Source organism: Periophthalmus magnuspinnatus, chromosome 24 (assembly GCF_009829125.3).
Source record: "Periophthalmus magnuspinnatus isolate fPerMag1 chromosome 24, fPerMag1.2.pri, whole genome shotgun sequence".
Taxonomy (NCBI): domain Eukaryota; kingdom Metazoa; phylum Chordata; class Actinopteri; order Gobiiformes; family Gobiidae; genus Periophthalmus; species Periophthalmus magnuspinnatus.
The window spans coordinates 26,667,707-26,688,565 of NC_047149.1; the positions used below are offsets into that span (position 1 = coordinate 26,667,707).

Consider the following 20,859-nt stretch of genomic DNA (forward strand, 5'->3'; position numbering starts at 1 on the left):
AGCAGAGGAGATGTTCTAAAGGAGTGATGAGGGGGTGTGGAGGAGGAGGAGGAGGAGGAGGAGCAGAGGAGATGTGATGGGGGAGTGTGGAGGAGGAGGAGGAGCAGAGGAGATGTGATGGGGGAGTGTGGAGGAGGAGGAGGAGGAGGAGGAGGAGGAGGAGGAGGAGGAGGAGGAGCAGAGCCAACAAAGCTCTTTCAGTCTCGGGGCAGGAGCATTAGCATAGCTCTGAAGCCCAAGTGTCTGAACCCGACTCCAGCATGAAAAGACAGAGCAGCTACGCCTGGACCACAAACGAGAGGAGAGAGGGAGAGGAGGAGAGAGGGAGAGGAGGAGAGAGGAGAGAGGGAGAGGAGGAGAGAGGAGGAGAGAGGAGAGAGGGAGAGGGAGGAGAAGAGAGGAGGGAGGGAGAGGAGCAGGAGGCAAGAGAATGAGAAGCAGGGCTGCACTGCAAACGCAGGGAGGACAGAGGGAGAGAGAGAAGAAAGAACAGAGAGAAAGAGGGAGGAGAGACAGAGGGAGTGAGAGAGGGGGGAAGAGAGAGAGAAAGAGGATAGAGGGAAAGGAGGAAGGGAGAGAGAGGAGGGACAGAGAGTGGAGGAGAGAGAATGAGAAAGAAGAAGAGCTGCACTGCAAACGAGGGGAAAGAGAGAGAGGGCGAAGGGAGATAGAGGGAGAGAGAGAAGAGGGGTTGCACTTCAGACGAGGGGGAGAGAGAGAGAGGGAGAAGAGAGAGAGTAGAGACAGAGGAAAGAAGGAGAAGAGGAAGTAGAAAGAGAGAGGGGAGTTGAGGGGAGATGCTGTAGTTTTACTCAGTGTTAAACTCTCTCTGTCTCTCTCCTGCTCCTCCTGCTGCTCCTCCTGCTGCTCCTCCTGCTCCTCCTCCTGCTGCTCCTCCTGCTCCTCCTCCTGCTGCTCCTCCTGCTCCTCCTGCAGAGGAAGAACTCATCCCTCCATCTCCAGAGGAGGTGTGGAGCCTGATGATATGGTCAGAACTATCACAGGAGAAATGGAGAAATGAACCTCCCTCTGTGTTTTCTGCTCGTCGCTGTCACATGGCTCCGCCTCCTCCTCTTCATCGCTCGCCTCATTACATCATCAGTCCTCCATTTTTAAGGCAGCGGCGTGCGGCACCTCGCCTTTCAAATTCATCCCTCGTTCATTTTATCCTCAGTGATTTTTAAAAATTGATGAAATAAACTGAGACTGAAGACGAGTGCAGAGGGGGCGGAGCCAGAGTGCAGGTTCTGTTTTTCATTGGCTGTAAATGTTTTTATGTCACAAAAGTAAAATGAAATGAAAAAACTGCAGGAAATATATAGATTTTTACGAACGCCTTCTGGATATTTTACTTGGTTTGTACAAATATTAGAAATTCAAATTTTATATCAAAAACACTCAACCCATCATCTATTTTAGACACGTCTCCGCCTCCAGCACATGAATAATTCAGTATAAATATAAAGCCGCATTAGCATACGGTCACGCTCACAGCTAACACCACGCACAACACAGTTAGCATTGCCCCCAGACTCATTTAAAAGCACTAGCACATGAGGCTAATAAACATGTCAGCGCTAACAGCCTCGTATAAAACGTCCCGCTCTTCACCTCCGTAATGTCATCAGTGATGTAATGATACAGCGCCACGTGTGTTCGACCTTCTCCGCCCACGACGCCGCGCGCATGCTAATGTTTGTCGCCGTCGATAAAATACGACGACACTTGAACTTTAACGGGAAAATCTTGCTGTGAGGCCTCCTCTCCAGAGGGGGCGCCGCGAGCACCGACATCATAGAGCTACAGTTTAAACATGGAGGACGCTCGTTTAAAAAGACGTGAGGAAAACTACGGCCGCAGAGACACGGGCTTTTCTGATCTGTAAAAACAAAACTCTCATGGAAAGTTTGTGATTATAAGAATGTTTCAAAATGTTTAAAGCTCCAGTGTCACACAAAACTGACTCTTGTGCGTTGAGTCGTGTTTTAATGTTTTTATTTCATCAAAAACAGACCTGGAGTTGTGTTTTGTTTCATTCACATGTTTGAGTCACTTTATTATTCGTCTGTTACATCTACAAAGATCAAAATGTGACGTTCCACCTTGTGATGTCATCAAGTGTCACAGCTCTGTAATCGCCAGGATGACAACCTTAGCGGTTCTGACGAGGAGCAGAGCAAACCCAAGTGCGTTTATCACCAACATCGACAAATATTTACAAAAAATAACAGCAAAATGTAGAACCAGAGCGACAGTGACGTCCTGTACACGTTTTATAGGCCCCGCCCTTAATCTCTCACTCCGTCTGCTGCTCAGGTGAGTCTCAACAAATCCAACAATATCGTTAAAAGTTTAGAAACAGTGATCTTTTTTTTTTAAGTCAAACCTGCTAAAAAATACAGCTCTATATTAACGTGTCACTGTTAACTTTTGAAAATGAAGTAAATACTAAAATATTTGGCCCCTCCTCCTCAGCTCACAGCGCTCTGCCCCGGAACCTTCTTAAGCTGCTCTGGCTCCCGGGGACTCATTTGGCCGGAACACCCAAAATGGCCGACAGCACAGGTGAGAAGAAATTCACACAAATCAACTGCGACTGATCAGCGGATGCACTTATGTGTTTAGTCACAGGACACTCTCTCTGTACTCTGTGTCTCTCTCTCTCTGTACTCTATGTACTCTCTGTACTCTGTGTACTCTGTGTATTCTCTGTACTCTGTGTACTCTGTGTACTCTGTACTCTGTGTACTCTCTGTACTCTGTGTACTCTGTGTATTCTCTGTACTCTGTGTATTCTCTGTACTCTCTCTACTCTGTGTACTCTGTACTCTGTACTCTGTGTACTCTGTGTACTCTGTACTCTGTGTACTCTGTGTACTCTGTGTACTCTGTGTACTTGTACATGCAGAGTCCAGTGTTGAACAGTGAATCTTCACATTCATCTTTGATAATAAACCTGCTGCTGCCTGAGGCTAACGACAAACAACACGTCTGTTTAATGAGCCACAGGAGCCACAGGAGCCACAGGAGCCACAGGAGCCACAGGAGCCACAGGAGCCACAAGAGCCACAGGAGCCACAGGAGCCACAGGAGCTGAATCTGAGGCTCAGAGTCAAGAATCAATCAATGAACAAAAGACGAAGCAAAAGAGACGAGAAACTCACGGATCAATATTGAAACGAGTATCGAAAACAGATGCTCGTTAAAGTATCGATACTGAAACAGTCACACACACACATATACACACATATACACACATACACACACACACATATATACACACACACACACATACACACATACACACATATACACACACACATATACACACATACACGCACACACACACACACACATTTAACACAAATGGTAATAGAAAAAGGAGCTTCCATTTAATCTGGAAAATCAGTCTATTGTGTCAAACTCAAGGCCCACGGGCCAAATGTGGCCCTCCACATCATTTTCTGTGGCCCTCGACAGGGTGAATTAAAAAAGTCTTAACACGTCATTTTATCAGGAGATACAGTTACACACATATTTTTACATCTAGACACATGAATATGCAGTAACTCGAAAAAGTAATAAATACACAAACAGTTAATTAAAAAGTTTTTTAAAAGTAGTTCTTTATTTTCCATCGGGCCTTTGAGCCACTTTGACTCCTCTGGACTGGAGTGTTTTTATTAGTATCGAGTATCGAGCCTATTCCTCAGTATCGAGTTTGAAATTTAGAATCGAGACAAAACACGACAATCGTTTAAAACAGAAAATGTACAAATGCGACAAAAATAATAATAAATCCAGAATAAACGATGGCGCAACTTTAGATCGATGGACGACACTAAGATAATGCAGCGTTTATTCTGTTAATGTATTTTCTTGCTTGTTTCCATGGAGATTAAAGCCACTGTGGAACTTTCCTTAGAGAAGAGTCGTCCAAACTTACACACCGCCCCTTTAAACCACAAAAACACGACAAAGTTTCATCAAAAAACATCAGATTCTGCCTCAACAAATCAAACATGGAGCGACAGGCGCTAAACCGAAGCACTGCTGTGTCTGTGTGGAGTTTAACCTGAAGAAACAAACGCCACGACGGAGCAGCCAATCAGAAACAAGCACCGCCCACACGGACATGACCAGGGAAATGGACACGAACCAGGACTGAACCAGGTCTAAACCAGGACTGAACCAGGACTAAACCAGGACTGAACCAGGACTAAACCAGGTCTAAACCAGGACTGAACCAGGACTAAACCAGGACTGAACCAGGACTAAACCAGGTCTAAACCAGGACTGAACCAGGACTAAACCAGGTCTAAACCAGGTCTAAACCAGGACTGAACCAGGATCACAACTTGTCTGGACATAATTACAAACAACAACAACACAAAATGAGCATAAAGTCCCGTCATGAAGCTTTAGTACAGAGCGTGAGCCTTACTCTGCAGATTAGACCAACTGCAACGATGTGTGTAAAAGAAGCACTACGAGACTTTTTTGGTGAAAACCTGGCTCCATGGAGATGTCAGCGCCTCGTCTGAAATGTTCCACCATCTGGCATTAAAGAGCTGATATGAGACCAGTCTGTTTATGATCTAATGTTTCCTCATCACACAGACCTGGAGTTGTGTTTTTATGTTTCATTCTCACACGTTTAACTCACAAACTCTGCAGATTTAGGCTGAGTTCTTCTCTCAAACTGAAAACACTCTGTTCCACCTTGTGATGTCATCATGTGGTGATACAGGAAGTGCTCCACTGTGTTTTTAAACTCCACACACCTTCATTTCTAGAATCATTTGTTTCATTTCAGTCCTGGAGTTGTCTCTTATCTCGACTGAACTAAAGGTAAAAGGAGCTGTTCACTTGACAAACTACCACTTGATGACATCACGAGGTGGAACGTCGCGTTAAATAGTTTCCCAAACATGTGTGAATGAAACAAAACACAACTCCAGGTCTGTTTTTGAGGAGGAAACAGCGTTAGAACATGGAATTAAAGCTGCAAGAGTCAGTTTTTTTGCACCTTTAAACTTATCAATTTCCGTGGAGACGAGCAAACGACGCAATCAGACTTAGCTACAGCTCAGATCTGTGGAGCGGCGCACTCGTTTAACTCACTCACAATAAGAACGGCTCGAGGTTGTTCTTCACATCAACCCAACTCAACGAATCCAACAGTTTAACGCTTAATCAAACTGTGGAACGTTCCAGTCGAAACCGGACCAGCAGGTGATGAACCCTGCACCAGGAAAGCTCCGTAGTGCGTCTTTAATCAGCGCTGCCCCTGGATACACTGGCTCAGATCATGATTTACAGGTGACACTTTAACTCACAACAGTCTCGGGGTTTTTTTTGTGCACTTTCTCCTTCAAACATCCCCAGAGTCTCAACTTGACCTCGTGAGCTGATCCAAAAACACAAAATAAAAATAAAAAAACACACAAAAACAACAACAACAACAACAACAAGCTTTCTGCAATCTCCCCCGAACATCTCCCCCCCTCTCTCCTCTCTCTCCCCCTTCTCCTCAGCCTCCCCCTCCTGCCGCTGTTGCCCCGGTGATGGCGCTTCACACGAGCCTCATCTGCGCCGGTTTGTCCGTACACAAACCGACAAGGTACGGCTGCATACGTGTGTCTACTGCCAAGTGCACCGAGGAAGAGGAGGAAGAGGAGGAGGAGGAGGAGGCAGCAGAGGAGGAGGAGGAGGAGAGCTAGACAAGCAGAAATATCAGGAGAGGGAGCAGGACACATTCGCTACACACGAGAACCGTCCGTGGCTCTGCATACTAAGCGCACAATACATTACCACCCTTTATAAACGAGATCCGACTCATTTACGCAGCGATTCCGGCTCCCGCGAACCCGTGCGCGCTCAGGACACACGTGCACGTCAGTCTAGAGCACTAAACACAGCCGTGCACCGGGTTAGAATCATGTGTGAGCTCATGTTGTGTTGGAAAAAAGAAAAAAAAAAAGGCTCAAACTCCACATCAGCCCCGCGCGCGCCCGGCTCCCTCCACAGCGGCTCCGGCGGCTCCAGCGGCTCCAGCGGCTCGTTCATCCGCGTGAATTAAAAGTGCTCGGCTACTTTTGCAAGGTCACGGGCGCGTTGGACGTTTCTACTCACCGTACACTCCCTGGCAACGCGCGCCCTCCACCACCAGCGCCGACAGCAAACCCAAAACGCGCAGAATTACATCCATCCCCGCGTCAGTCTCCGCATTCCCCGCCGCTCAGTGACAAAAAGACCCGGTCCTCCTCCTCCTCCTCCCCGGACTCATGTGTCTCTGTCACGGACGCTCCTCTAAAGGTATTCGGCGCGCGGAGGATGCTGGGGCTTCTGGTGCTTTCCTCAGCGCGGCTCGCAGCAGCACACGCCGAGGTGGATGCGCTGATGTCCGGCCTTATTCCTCTGGACGCGCCGCTGTCACCGGCCCCGCGCTGGAGCCGCAGGTCCCGGGGATTCAGGGGGTTTCACTGGGGGTTCTGGAGGGTTCTGGAGGGTTTTAGCGGGTTCTGGACGGTTTTAGCGGGTTCTGGACGGTTCCGCGGGGTTCAGAGGTTTGTCCGGGGAGAAGGCGGCGGGACGAGACGCTCAGATGCGCCACTTCTCATCCAGACGCAGAGCCAGGCGCAGACATCAGCCATAGCGCCAAATCAAATCAAACTTAATCAGACCAGAGCTTCACATCACGACCGCAGCGCTCCGGTCCCCCCGGTCCCCCCGGTCCTCCCGGTCCTCCCGGTCCTCCCGGTCCTCCTGCTCCTCCTGCTCCCGGCGGCGCCCTCGTCCTGGCGCGGTGCGATGAGGAGGTGAAAAATCCCGATAGTCCCGTGAATCTGTGTTTTATTCCGAGCGTTTCCGCGGCGGAGGAAGCGGAGCCGCGGTCACGTTGAGAAAGACGTGAGACCGAAACAGAGAAGAGCCGCAGCCTCCGTGACTACGTCAAGAACTGCGTGTCTCCACCGAGAGAGAGAGGGAGAGAGGGAGGGAGGAGGGGAGAGAGGAAGGAGGAGAGAGAGAGAGGAGAGAGAGAGGGGGAGGAGGAGGAGAGAGAGGGAGGAGAGAGAGGAGAGAGAGGAGGAGGAGAGGGAGGGAGGAGAGAGAGGAGAGAGAGGAGAGGGAGGAGAGAGGGAGGAGGAGGAGAGGGAGGAGAGAGAGGGAGGAGGAGAGGAGAGAGAGAATAGGAGAGGGAGGAGGAGGAGAGAGAGGGAGAGGAGAGAGGGAGGAGGAGAGAGAGAGGGAGGAGGAGAGGAGAGAGAGGAGAGAGAGAGTAGGAGAGGGAGGAGGAGGAGAGAGAGGGAGAGGAGAGAGGGAGGAGGAGAGAGAGGAGAGAGAGGAGAGAGGGAGGAGGAGAGAGAGAGGAGGAGAGGGAGTAGAGAGAGGAGGAGGAGGAGGAGAGAGAGAGGGAGGAGGAGAGAGAGGAGAGAGTGAGGAGGAGGAGAGGGAGAGAGAGGAGGACAGAGAGGAGGAGAGAGAGGAGAGAGAGAGAGGGAGGAGAGAGAGGAGGAGGAGGAGAGGGAGGAGGAGAGGGAGAGGAGGAGGAGAGAAGGAGGAGGAGAGAGAGGAGGAGGAGAGAGAGGAGAGAGAGGAGGAGGAGAGAGAGGAGAGGAGGAGGAGAGGGAGGAGGAGAGGGAGGAGGAGAGAGAGAGGGAGGAGAGAGAGGGAGGAGAGGAGAGAGAGAGGGAGGAGAGAGAGGGAGGAGAGGAGAGAGAGAGGAGGAGGAGAGGGAGGAGAGGAGAGAGAGAGGAGGAGGAGAGGGAGGAGGAGAGAGAGGGAGGAGAGAGAGGAGGAGAGAGAGGAGGAGGAGAGGGAGGAGGAGGAGAGAGGAGGAGAGGGAGGAGAGAGAGAGGAGGAGGAGAGAGAGGAGGAGAGAGAGGAGGAGGAGAGAGGGAGGAGGAGAGGGAGGAGGAGGAGAGGGAGGAGAGAGAGGGAGGAGGAGAGGAGAGAGAGAGTAGGAGAGGGAGGAGGAGGAGAGAGAGGGAGAGGAGAGAGGGAGGAGGAGAGAGAGAGGGAGGAGGAGAGGAGAGAGAGGAGAGAGAGAGGAGGAGAGGGAGTAGAGAGAGGAGGAGGAGGAGGAGAGAGAGAGGGAGGAGGAGAGAGAGGAGAGAGGGAGGAGGAGGAGAGGGAGAGAGAGGAGGACAGAGAGGAGGAGAGAGAGGAGAGAGAGAGAGGGAGGAGAGAGAGGAGGAGGAGGAGGAGAGAAGGAGGAGGAGAGGGAGAGGAGGAGGAGAGAAGGAGGAGGAGAGAGAGGAGGAGGAGAGAGAGGAGAGAGAGGAGGAGGAGAGAGAGGAGAGGAGGAGAGAGGGAGAGGAGGAGAGAGAGAGAGGAGGAGAGAGAGAGAGGGAGGAGAGGAGAGAGAGAGAAGAGGAGAGAGGGAGGAGAGGAGAGAGAGAGGAGGAGGAGAGGGAGGAGGAGAGAGGAGAGGAGAGGGAGGAGGAGAGAGAGGAGGAGGAGAGGGAGGAGGAGAGGGAGGAGGAGAGAGAGGAGGAGGAGAGAGAGGAGAGAGAGGAGGAGAGAGAGGAGGAGAGAGGGAGGAAGAGGAGGAGAGAGAGGAGGAGAGGGAGGAGGAGGAGTAGAGGGAGGAGGAGAGAGGGAGCATCTGAGAGAGGAGGAGAGAGAGGAGGAGGAGAGAGGAGGGGAAAGAGGAGGAGGAGTAGAGAGAGAGCATCTGTGTGAGGAGGAGGATTAGGAAGAGAGAGGAGGATGAGGAGAAAGGAGGATGAGAGAGAGGAGGAGAGAGAGGGAGAAGAAGCAGGAGGAGAAGAGAGGAGGAGAGAGGGAGGAGAGAAAGGAGAAGAGGGAGAGAGGAGGAGTGATGAAATGTATGACTGAGCTTGTTCCATGATGGGGCATTAAACGTGTCTTGGCGTCTTTATTTAAACTGAAGTCGTCTTACTGCAGAGACATGTTTAGAAGAACACCTCTCCACAGATCTAACTTGACCTGGTGTCGTCGTCATGGAGATATATATATATGTCTTACTGTGGAACACAAACCCAGAAAAGTCCCAGAGTGCGGCTTTAAACCCATCAGTTCGGTTTAGACGTGGTCTTTAATGGTTTTAACGGAGCAGTTTTGGCCTCGTTCGGTTCGTTTTATGATTCGTCCATTTTAAAATAAATGACGTGTCGTTTTAATCAACTCCACGGACGCGGCACAGCTGGTCTCCATGGCGACGTTATGGTAAAGAGTCCTGTTTTTATACGGCACTTTTCTACCTTCGAGACTCAAAACCCTTCACTTCATCACGTTTATTCTATTACAGGTAAATTAAAAAATATAAACATTGAGAAACGTGCAGTACTGTGAGCGGGGACGCCTCTCCGCAGATCTTAATGTTACCTGCCCGTCTCCATGGCGTTATTTTCCAGGTAAAACAACAGAGACAAAAACACAAAAAGCACAGAGTTAATTTAAACTGCGGCGCATCTGCTTCACTTCACCAAACTCTTAAGTAAAACGCATCATTACCGCGGCGTTTCTTAAACTGCGGCTAATTGGATTCAGGTCCCGGGGCCTCGGAGGAACCTCCAGGCCGTTTCAGACCAAACCGCAAAATTAGAAAAACTATTTATCCTTCAATCCTTCCAACTTTACCCAGAATCCTCCACCAGAACTGTACCGGGTGACGCTGACGGTTCAGGATCTTCAGGCGCCAACGAGTTTCAGGCTTTAGTTTTAGACGAGTTTTGGTCCGAGTTGGTTCCAGTTGTAGCAGAGTCCTGACCCCGAGTATCATAGCAACCAAAGAGCCAATCAGGAGAGAGAATGTTGAAGGTAATGCCCTTTTCCAGTTTAGCAACGCTGTCAATCAAACCTGTTGCTAACGCTAACAGGAGCGACCTCGGGGAAAGAAGGACCTGATTTGTCTGTTATTAATGTTCAGATCTTGAATCTCCTTGCACCTATGTCTGAGTTCAGTCCTGTTTCAGTCATGTTTCAGTCCTGCTTCAGTCCCGTTTCAGTTGCATTTCAGCCCTGTTTTAGTCCCGCTTCAGTCTTGTTTCAGTCCCGTTTCAGTCTTGTTTCAGTCCCGTTTCAGCCCTGTTTCAGTCCCGCTTCAGTCCCGTTTCAGTCCTCTTTCAGTCCTGTTTTAGTCCTGTTTCAATCCTGTTTCAGTCTCGTTTCAGTGTTGTTTCAGTCCCTTTTCAGTTCCGTTTCAGTTCTGTTTCAGTCCCGTTTCAGTCCTGTTTCAGTCCCGTTTCAGTCCCGTTTCAGTACTTCACGGTGACTTTTCTAAACCCAGTTCTATTCACTGATGAAGTTGTTGAAGTTAAAGTTGATGATCTGCTGCTCGACGTCGTTAGTCCAACGAAAAAAAACAAACGAGCACAAACAACTTAACCCTGTTTCCTAGCAACACTCCCTCAATGAAATGCTGTAATTGGGCCAAATTTCCCCCGGTGGAGACAGAGGTGGAGACAGAGGTGGAGGCAGAGTTGGAGACAGAGGTGGAGACAGAGGTGGAGACAGAGATAGAGACAGAGGTGGAGGCAGAAGTGGAGACAGAGATAGAGACGGAGGTGGAGGCAGAAGTGGAGACAGAGATAGAGACGGAGGTGGAGACAGAGATGGAGACAGAGGTGGAGACAGAGGTGGAGACAGGGGTGGAGAAAGAGGTGGAGACAGAGGTGGAGACAGAGGTGGAGACAGAAGTGGAGACGGAGGTGGAGACAGAGGTGGAGAAAGAGGTGGAGACAGAGGTGGAGACAGAGTTAGAGACAGAGGTGGAGGCAGAGTTGGAGACAGAGGTGGAGGCAGAAGTGGAGACAGAGATAGAGACGGAGGTGGAGGCAGAGTTAGAGACAGAGGTGGAGGCAGAAGTGGAGACAGGGGTGGAGAAAGAGGTGGAGACAGGGGTGGAGAAAGAGGTGGAGACAGAGGTGGAGACAGAAGTGGAGACAGAGGTGGAGACAGGGGTGGAGAAAGAGGTGGAGACAGAGGTGGAGACAGAAGTGGAGACGGAGGTGGAGACAGAGGTGGAGAAAGAGGTGGAGACAGAGGTGGAGACAGAGTTAGAGACAGAGGTGGAGACAGAGTTGGAGACAGAGTTAGAGACAGAGGTGGAGGCAGAGTTGGAGACAGAGGTGGAGACAGAGGTGGAGACAGAGTTAGAGACAGAGGTGGAGGCAGAGTTGGAGGCAGAGTTGGAGACAGAGGTGGAGACAGAGGTGGAGACAGAGTTAGAGACAGAGGTGGAGACAGAGTTGGAGACAGAGTTAGAGACAGAGGTGGAGGCAGAGTTGGAGACAGAGGTGGAGACAGAGGTGGAGACAGAGTTAGAGACAGAGGTGGAGGCAGAGTTGGAGGCAGAGTTGGAGACAGAGGTGGAGACAGAGGTGGAGACAGAGTTAGAGACAGAGGTGGAGACAGAGTTGGAGGCAGAGTTAGAGACAGAGGTGGAGGCAGAGGTGGCGATGGATCGGATCAGGCTTGTTGTTGTTGTTGTTGTTGTTGTTGTTGTTGTTGTTGTTGTTGTTGTTGTTGTCAGGATTAGATCAGAGATGATAGTGTTTTATTGAAGCTCTGAGGACGAGCCAAGTTCATCTGAGGCCAGGACGGACGCCGCACTGCCCCGGTCACCCGACGACCACAGAGTGAGTTTAGACCTGGTTCAGTCCTGGTTTAGACCTGGTTCAGTCCTGGTTTAGTCCTGGTTTAGTCCTGGTTTAGTCCTAGTTTAGTCCTGGTTCAGTCCTGGTTTAGTCCTGGTTCAGTCCTGGTTTAGTCCTGGTTTAGTTTGTTGTTGTTGTTGCAGTGTGACGGCCTGAGCACAGGGGGCGCTGTCTGTTATTGACCAGTGTCTGTTTTTTCCATGTTTTATTTTCTAACTTTCCGTTGGTTAAATCGATGTTTTTGTTCAGCCCAAAGAGACAACAACAAAAATACGTAAAAAAAAAACAGATTCATCTCCACAAACCTGCGAGAAAAATTACAAAAATGTGACTTTTTCCGTTTTCAAACCACAAAAAGACGAAGTAAATGTGTGAAACTCGTTCTTATTTCTCACAAACGCTTCAGAACATCACCAGATTTTTTCAATATCCATGAAAAAACCCCCGCAGTGATGTCGTCTAAAACCCCGTGACATCATGTGACTTCCTGTTTGTTTTTGTTGCCGTGACGTCCAGTGAATCCGACTCGTCGATTGCGTCACGTTTGTGTCTCGGTCCATTTTCCGGCAGAAAAAAAACGGCATAAATTAATTTCCCTGACTCCGTCTCATTAAAACTCTCTCTTCCGACGCCGTGATCCCGTTTTAAAGCCGCGTAAGCCGAAACCGTCCTGTCCTTGCGCCGCCTCCGGGACCGGCGCTCGTCCTGACTGTGGCGGCTCCGGGGGGAATATGGCGCCCTCTTTTGTGGCTTGAGGAAATGTAGTAATTATTCAGCCACTGGGACGGCTCCGGTTTGTGGCCTCGGTTTTAGTTCTCAAGCCACAAGGCCGAGCTCAAATTAGCATCAGCGCGGCGCCGTTATCTCCCCGTCTCCAGAGAGGGTCATTGTTATGCGGAAGAGAGCGCCAAACCCGAGACTTAAGAAGCACTTTGAGGCAGATTTTGAATTTATTTGAGATAATTAAACATTCCCGTACAGTTACAGTGTCGTTGACGATAAAGACGCCGCTACGAGCTGTCAATCGGAGCTGTTTACGTTAACGTCGCTAGCTAACGGTTATGAAATTAGCTCTACGTACGACATATCTGCTGCTGCGTGTAGACCGAATGAAGCTCATCGAGGCTAGCAGTTGTAGCGGCTAATTTGGAGCAGATTTACGTATTTGGAATTCCGAACGGCAGTGTCATAGCGACCAAAGGGCCAATCAGGAGCGAGGCTGTTGAAGGTAACGCCCCTTCCCGCCCGCACCGCTACACTGTCAATCAAACCTGTTGCTAACGTGTCGTAGCGTCTGACAGGAAGGGCCAAAAAGACAGAACTCGGGGAAAGGTTTAATGGTATTTATTTACAGAAACGTGACGGTAGATGGATCGGCGAGTCGGGAGCGGGGTGTTTGCCGTGAGTCTGAGACGGGACGGACAGCGCCGGTACAGACGAGCGCGGTCAAAGGCGGGACAGCTCAGCGGGTCCAGGGAGGAGCGAAAATGTCCAGTTTAGCAAAGCCAAAAAGCGCAAAAACATGAACTGAGCGAAGAGACACACGGACGATCTGGCGCCGAGTGTCAGGTCCCGGCTCCTCGTGTCCTCCAGGTGCAGCTGATTGTAGATTAGTTCCAGGTGTGTGTGGGAGGAGCCAAGATCTCCGCCCCAGCTCCAGGCTCAGACACAGAAGGAAGAGCCGACAGGAATCATGACACGACAGGGAAAGGACCGGATCTGTCTGTTTTTAATGTTCAGATCTTTATTTATAGACACAATAGTAAAATAAAAAAACCAGGATCATGTAGAAACAAAAAAAAAAACAAAAAACAACTCAAAATAACAAGAAAAAAACCCTCAAAAAAATAAAAAATAAATAAATACTCAAAAATAATAAAAAACATAAACAAATAACCCTCAAAATAACTAAAAAATATAATAAAAATAACTAAAATAAAACAAAAAAAACTTGAAATACCTAAAAACAAATGAATAAACCTCAAAATAGCAAAAAAGAAAGAAAATAAAAAAACAAACAAAAAAAAAAAAAAATAAATAAAAATTAAAAATAATAATTACAATAATAGTAACAAAAATAAAAACTCAAAATAGCAAAAAATAAATAAAGAAATAATAAAGAAATAAACTCAAAAAACAACAAAAAAATGAACCACAGGATCATTTAGAGCGAGTTAATATGAACATTTAAGACCAAAATGACGAGTCGATGGAGCCAAATCTGCGTCCATGATCACTTCCTGTTTGGAACCTGTTAGCAGCGGCGGCGGCTAGCAGGTTAGCTCCGTTCATTTACACATATATTTGCTGTGTCCCAATTCAACGGACACACGTCAAAGGACCCGACCGACGAAGGACCCGACCGACGAAGGACCCGACCGACGAAGGGCGCTCCTCCGTCGACCGCAGAGGCCGTGCTGAAATGGGACGGGGAGCGAACGTCAACCTCTGTCTGTGCGCTTACGTTACATCGCCTAATGAGCTAAACGTTTAAATAATTCCAGTTTTACTTTTAGTTCTTTATTATTTCACAGAAGAAGAGTCGAAGTGTCGTCGTCGGCCAATCTCCATGGAAACGCTGGAAACGCAGGGCACATTTGTCGCGCCGGGAGTGACGTAAGTGTCCTTCAAATACAGCCGTCGAATCGGGACACGGCCTCAGTCTACGTTAAGGACACACTGACGTTTTAATCACTAGCGCCCCCCTGTGGCTCCTGATGTTCCCTGCGGTCTCCCCTCCACGTCCTGACCAGCCCCGGCTCCGTTTAGCTCCGGAGACGTGATCCGATCAGACTTTGGCCTCGTGCCTCTGATGAGTTTTAAATTAAACTTATCTGCGTTTTCAAATCAGCTCTTTATGTCGTTATATTTAGATTCGTTTTCCGCCGAGAATAAAACTAAAAACGTTCTCTACAAGTGTCAGTAATCCTACACCTGTTTGCGTCTGATGATTGAGTTATCTCTGCTCCTTTGAGTCTTTGTCCAATATGGAGCAGGAACCTCTGGGGACGGTGGCTCCATCTGTCTGCTCCCATCATCCCCCTCTCCTCCTCCTCCACCTCCTTCTCCTCCTCCTCCAAACTGAACAAACACAAACCTTCAAAGGCCGATATTACACTGATCTATGTCCTAATGTCGTTTCCTCGTCACAAACAGACCTGGAGTTGTGTTTTTTTGTTTCATTCTCACATGTTTAACGCACAAACTCTGCAGATTTAGGCCTGTGGTAAATATTTATCACAGTTTTACATCAGTGAAGTGACAGTAGAAGAAGAAAAGCACAAAAATACAGGAAGTGGCTCTGAATTCAAAATGGCCGCCGGAAATTCCATTCAAAATGACAAAAAGACCAGTGTGGCAGTTTAAACCTTCATTTAACTAAACAAACGTGACGAGTTTTGGCGTTTGTTTACATTACGGTTGCTATAGGTAACAGCTACAGCCTGAACTCCACCAGAAAAGTTACGTAGTGTAGCTTTAAGTCTTTGTACATGATGGTCGAAAGGGCAATTTTACGTCTAATGTCGTTTCCTCGTCACAAACAGACCTGGAGTTTGGAGTTTTAGAGATATTTAACACACGGATCCTGCAGATTTAGGCTGAGTTCTTCTCTCAAACTGCAAAAAACACTCTGTTCCACCTTGTGATGTCATCATGTGGTGATACAGGAAGTGCTCCACTGTGTTTTTAAACTCCACACACCTTCATTTATAGAATCATTTGGATCATTTCAGGTTCTGGAGTTGTCTCTTATCTCGACTGAACTAAAGGTAAAAGGAGGAGTTAATGTGAAAACTACCACTTGATGACATCACAAGGTGGAACGTCGCATTTTGAGCTTTGTAGATGTTACAGACGAATAATAAAGTGTGACTCAAACATGTGTAAATGAAACAAAACACAACTCTGTTTTTGAGGAGAATCCATTCACTGATATCAATCCTTAAGTCTGTGGTTTGATTCCCGTGAACATTAGTGCGTGTTGTTGCGTCCTTGAGCAAGACACTTCAACCAAACTCAATATATGAAAGCGACATTTGTGGTGGTCTGAGAAACTGTGGCACAGAATGAGAGCCGGATCCCTAATATTCAGCCTCAGGTGAGTATTTAAGACGATATGGAAGAGTTTTTGAGCAAAGAAAAATACAAAATGAGCACAATCGCACAGAAATATAAATGTCAGAATGTAAATCTTTAGTAAATATGATTAGAATCAATAGAGAGTCAAAGGTGTGTCGTTATTGCCTTTCACACATCAGACTGTTTATATAAATGGACGTAGCTAACCTGCTAGCTGCCGCGATACAAACAGGAAGTGAACATGGACGCACTTCTGGCTCCAATTCACTTTCTATTGAAAATCTGTGTCCTCTCTCTGTCTCTGCTGCTGTCAGACTCATTATTTTGGTCTTGTATTTATTTATTTTGAATTGTTTTTTGTGTTTTTTTGGTATTTTGATTTTTTAATTATTGTTATTATTTTATTTATTTTGTTTTTTGTCCCCTCTCTCTGTCTCTGCTGCTTCAGACTCATTTTGGTCTTAAATGTTCGTATTAACCCTCTACATGATCCTGGGGTTTTTATTTTGAGTTTATTTTAAAAAAAAAAAATTTTAATAGTTATTTTAAGTTCTTTATTCTTTTTTTTTTTTTAGGTTTTTTTTTTTTTGTTATTTGGAGTTTATTTTTAAATGTTTTCATTTTTTTGTTATTTTGAGTTTATTTGAGAATGACGAGTCTCTGTGTCTGTGAGCGAAAGAGGAGCGCGATGAGAGAATGAGAGACACAGAGAGAGAGAAAGAGAGAGAGGGACAGAGGGAGTACAAATGGAGAGAAAGAAAAGGAGAGATGGAGAGAGGTGTGGATGTGGAGGGAGAGGGCACAGCTGGAGAGAAAGAGAAAGAGAGTGAGAGAGGGAGTGAGAGAGGTGGAGGTGTGGGGCGAGAGGACGGAAATACAGAGAGAGACAGAGAGAGAGAAGAGAGGAGAGGTGGAGGTGTGGGGGGAGAGGGCACAAATGGAACAACATGTGTTTTTCCAGTCCAGAGCCTGAGACGCAGTGAAACAGAACTGGACACCTGAGGGAGGGGCTGAGAGGGACGGGGGGACGGAGGGACGGAGAGAGAGAGAGACAGAGAGACAGAGAGAGAGAGACAGAGAGCGCCCGGGTCCAGTGGAGCTCAGCCTTTATCTCTGAGTCTCTGAGTCTCTGCAGCTCAACAGACTGAACATAACAGAGACAAACAGACACGAGGACAAGGACAGAGACCAGAGTCTGCGGAGACAGAGGGGACTTAAAGGAGCGAGGGATTCACATGAGACAGGACGAGACAGGATGAGACAAAATGAGACAAAATGAGACAGGACACGAGACAGGATGAGACAAGACGGGATATGAGACAGAATTCACAAAATAAACCTGTCTCTGTCGCGCTGCTTTTTTGTAATTACAGCTTTTCAAAATGTTGAATCATTTTTTGTCCAATGGAAATACAAACATGACCCCTGACCCCTCACCCCTGACCCCTGACCCCTCACTCACTCCACAGACCTGCACTGTTTAAGCAATCTATAAAGACTCAGAGAGCGATTCAGACTCACAGATCACTGCACTCATGTGATTCAGGTCATGTGACTCGGGTCATGTGACTCGGGTCATGTGACTCGGGTCATGTGACTCGGGTCATGTGACTCGGGTCATGTGACTCGGGTCATGTGACTCGGGTCATGTGACTCAGGTCATGACACGAGTCTTTATGGACGAATAATAATCAGATGAGTTTATATCAACCTGGATCTCACATAAATATAAAACATCTAAATCTTTTTTTTAAAATCTAAAATGTAAAAATAATCTGTTCAAACCAAAGGCGTTTTGTTCATTGTCAGGATCAGTCTGCTTCATTCAGTCGTGTTGTGTCCAGTTAAAGTCCCGTCTCTGTCCACTGGGGTTTGGTGCTTTTCATCACACTAAAGCGCCTCATGCTGTAGCGCCCCCTATGGACAGATGCACATCACACTAAAGCGCCTCATGCTGTAGCGCCCCCTATGGACAGATGCACATCACACTAAAGCGCCTCATGCTGTAGCGCCCCCTATGGACAGATGCACATCACACTAGAGCAGCACATTTTTATACATTTGGACCAAAATGACGACGCGACGCTGCAGAATCCTACGAGTATCAACGATTAAGAAAATAAAACTGGAGAAGGAAGAGCGGACGTCACAGTGGGCGTAACCTCTTCTTCTTCCTCTTCTTCCTCCTTTTCTTCTTCTTTCTCCTCCTTTTCCGCTTCCTCCTCCTCTTCTTCCTCTTTTTCTTCTTCATCCTTTTTCCTCCTCTTCTTCGTCTTCCTTTTCTTCTTCACACAGTGGGCGTGTCACAGTGGGTGTGTCACAGTGGGGCGTGTCACAGTGGGCGTGTCTCAGTGGGCGTGTTCCTCTGGAGGTTAAACGGGGATAAATCGACAAAATGGCGTCTTGAAAACAGTGGATTAAAGATTAAACTCAAACATGAATCAGTCCAAATAAACCATCAACGAGAAGAAACGACTAGAACATGTTATGTCTGATTTAAACACAAGTGGGCGTGGCTTCCTCTCTTCGCCGTCTGTCCGTCTCACCCTCATCTCATCGCGGCGGGTGAAGTGTCTTGCTCGAGGACACGACATGATCCATAATTCAGATCATCTGCAGTGGATCAAATTAAAACATAAAAAAATGAAATAGGAAATTGTTCCAGAAGCAATTAGTATTTTGTGTTTAAGACGACGAGGCTCATTAAAGATGCGGTTTGTATCTGCGACATCCAGGACGCGGCGAGCCTGACGGGAACGAGCCTGACGGGAACGAGCCTCACGGGGACGAGCCTCACGGGGACGAGCCTCACGGGGACGAGCCTCACGGGGACGAGCCTCATGGGGACGAGCCTCACGGGGACGACCGCGGCGCTGGCCATCGCTCAAACTGAAAACTCTTGACTTCCTGCCAACTGTGCAGCTAAAGAAGAGCCGCAAACTCACAGGACTCAAACGGAGACAGAACGTGGTTTTAATGGGCCGAGGCGGGGGTCCCCAACCAACGGCCCGGGACCCAAAACCGGGCCGCGCGCCATCTGGTACCGGGCCGCGAGGGAAAAACGCAGAGTAAAACTTTAAAAAGAGGAGTTTTTATTTTGTTTTAATGTGAAAATAATAATCTGCAAATTAACCCGGTAAACTGCAAACACGAGGAGTTAGATCCTCCTTTTGCTCTCCGTGCTGAGTCACTCCCCCTTCAGAGCATCATCACAACACAATCAGCTGCATCTAATGAAACGACTGCACATCACACCAGGTTTGTGAAGTCGTAGAGTACAGTTTTGTATCGTGTTTTTGTATATTTACGGAGCGTTGTCGCGTGGGAGCGTGGGTGGTGTAGACTTGTGGGCGGAGCCTTGTACTGCTAATCGTAAGGAGGGTTCGAATAGAGCCCAAGACAGATCGCTAAATGACTCAAACCCGCACGTTGACGACATTTCAAACCTCTTCAGACGTGTTTTTGACGAGGGAACAGTGTTATAACATGGGAGAAAGCTAAAAGAAAACGTCGATTTTGCAGAATATTTTCCCTTAACGATGTAGAAATGTGGCCGGATTCTCAGATTTGGCCCGTTTCTCTGTGTGAGAACCTTAAAGGGACACTTGTTTCAGAGCAGCGATGCTAAAATCCTGTCCCTGTGACGTAAAGATGCTCTGATCTGAACCGCGCTCACTCTGGACGTCTTCACGCAGGACAAAGCGCTGACTGCTCTTAAAGGGGTTTTTACTTTCCATTAAAGGGGAAGTGCAGGAGTCAGCGCCGCGTCTAAAGCCGTCGAGACCTGAGCTCCCCTTTAAGACAGAAAACACCTCGGACAACAGCGGCGAGGTGTGTCTGCACAAACGCCACGTGATCTCCAGAGACGAGTGAGTGTGGAGGAGAGGAGGAGGAGAGAGGAGGAGAGGAGGAGGAGAGAGGAGGAGAGGAGGAGGAGGAGAGAGGAGAGAGGAGGAGGAGAAGAGAGGAGAGAGGAGGAGAGAGGAGAGGAGGAGAGAGGAGAGGAGGAGAGAGGAGAGGAGGAGAGAGGAGAGGAGAGGAGGAGGAGAGGAGGAGAGAGGAGAGAGGAGGAGAGGAGGAGGAGAGGAGGAGGAGAGGAGGAGAGGAGGAGAGAGAGAGGAGAGGAGGAGAGAGAGAGGAACATGACTCTGTAGCGAGTCCTGAGTTTGTGACAAACAGAAGATGGAGGGAGGAGAGACCAGGTTGTTCTTTATTTAGTGTTTGGTCAAATCACATTAACATAAAAGTCTAAATCAGCCGTCGCCAGTGAAATGTCTCAGTCTGTTTTTCAAAGCCCGTGTCCAGACGACCTCTGACCTCTGACCTCTGACCTCTGACCTTCTCTACATCGGTGTGTTTCATATTTGCAGAGCTCGTTCTGGGGTCACGTGGAGTTTAGATCTGTTCTGAAATATAGATGATTAAAGGTGCAGTTTATTTAGACTTTTTAACTCCTTTTGAACTGAAGGCTTTTAAAAACACCTTATGATGTCACAAGGTGGAACAGACTGTTTAAAAACACAGAGGAGCACGTCTGGACTTTACCAACGTGAAAAACAGAGCTGCCTCATTTTAAACAGTCCTCACTTATGTGTTCAGAACATCCTAATGACTCACCACAATGAGTCTATAAGCACTTTTTACAAGCTAACAACAACTAGCAGTCTTGGTTTAGTCCTAGTTTAGTCCTGATTTAATCCTGGTTTAGTTCTGGTTTAGTCCTGGTTTGGTCTTAAATGTTCGTATTAACCCTCTACATGATCCTGGGGTTTTTATTTCACTTTTGTGTCTGTAAATCAAGATCTGAACATTAATAACAGACAAATCAGGTCCTTCTTTCCCCGACGTCGCTCCTGTTAGTGTTAGCAACAGGTTTGATTGACAGCGTTGCTAAGCGCCCGCTCTCTGCTAAACCAGTGATGTGGGCGGGAAGGGGCGTTACCTTCAACAGCCTTCGCTCTGGATTGGCTCTTTGGTTGCTATGATACTCACGGTCGGAATTCCAAAAACGCAAAACCTAGCTTTAAATTAGCCGCTATAACTGTTAGCCTCGCTGAGCTTTATTTGGAGCTGAACTCACACACACTCCGTCACACACACACACCACAGCACACGGAGCTCATTTCCATCATTTGTCTATCGGGTGATTAGC

At 48.0% G+C, this 20,859-nt stretch overlaps 1 protein-coding gene across 1 annotated transcript in view; it reads right to left on the bottom strand.

Annotated features, from left to right (window-relative positions):
- LOC117392581 (MAM domain-containing glycosylphosphatidylinositol anchor protein 2-like) overlaps window positions 1–6,218 on the bottom strand; it is a 324,052-nt gene extending 317,834 nt beyond the window's left edge. Inside the window, exon 1 of the mRNA XM_033990674.2 lies at window positions 6,136–6,218. Coding sequence (XP_033846565.2) covers window positions 6,136–6,211 — 76 coding nt within the window. The 5' untranslated portion in view covers window positions 6,212–6,218. The remainder of the gene's footprint in view (window positions 1–6,135) is intronic.
- Between the last annotated feature and the right edge of the window lie 14,641 nt (window positions 6,219–20,859).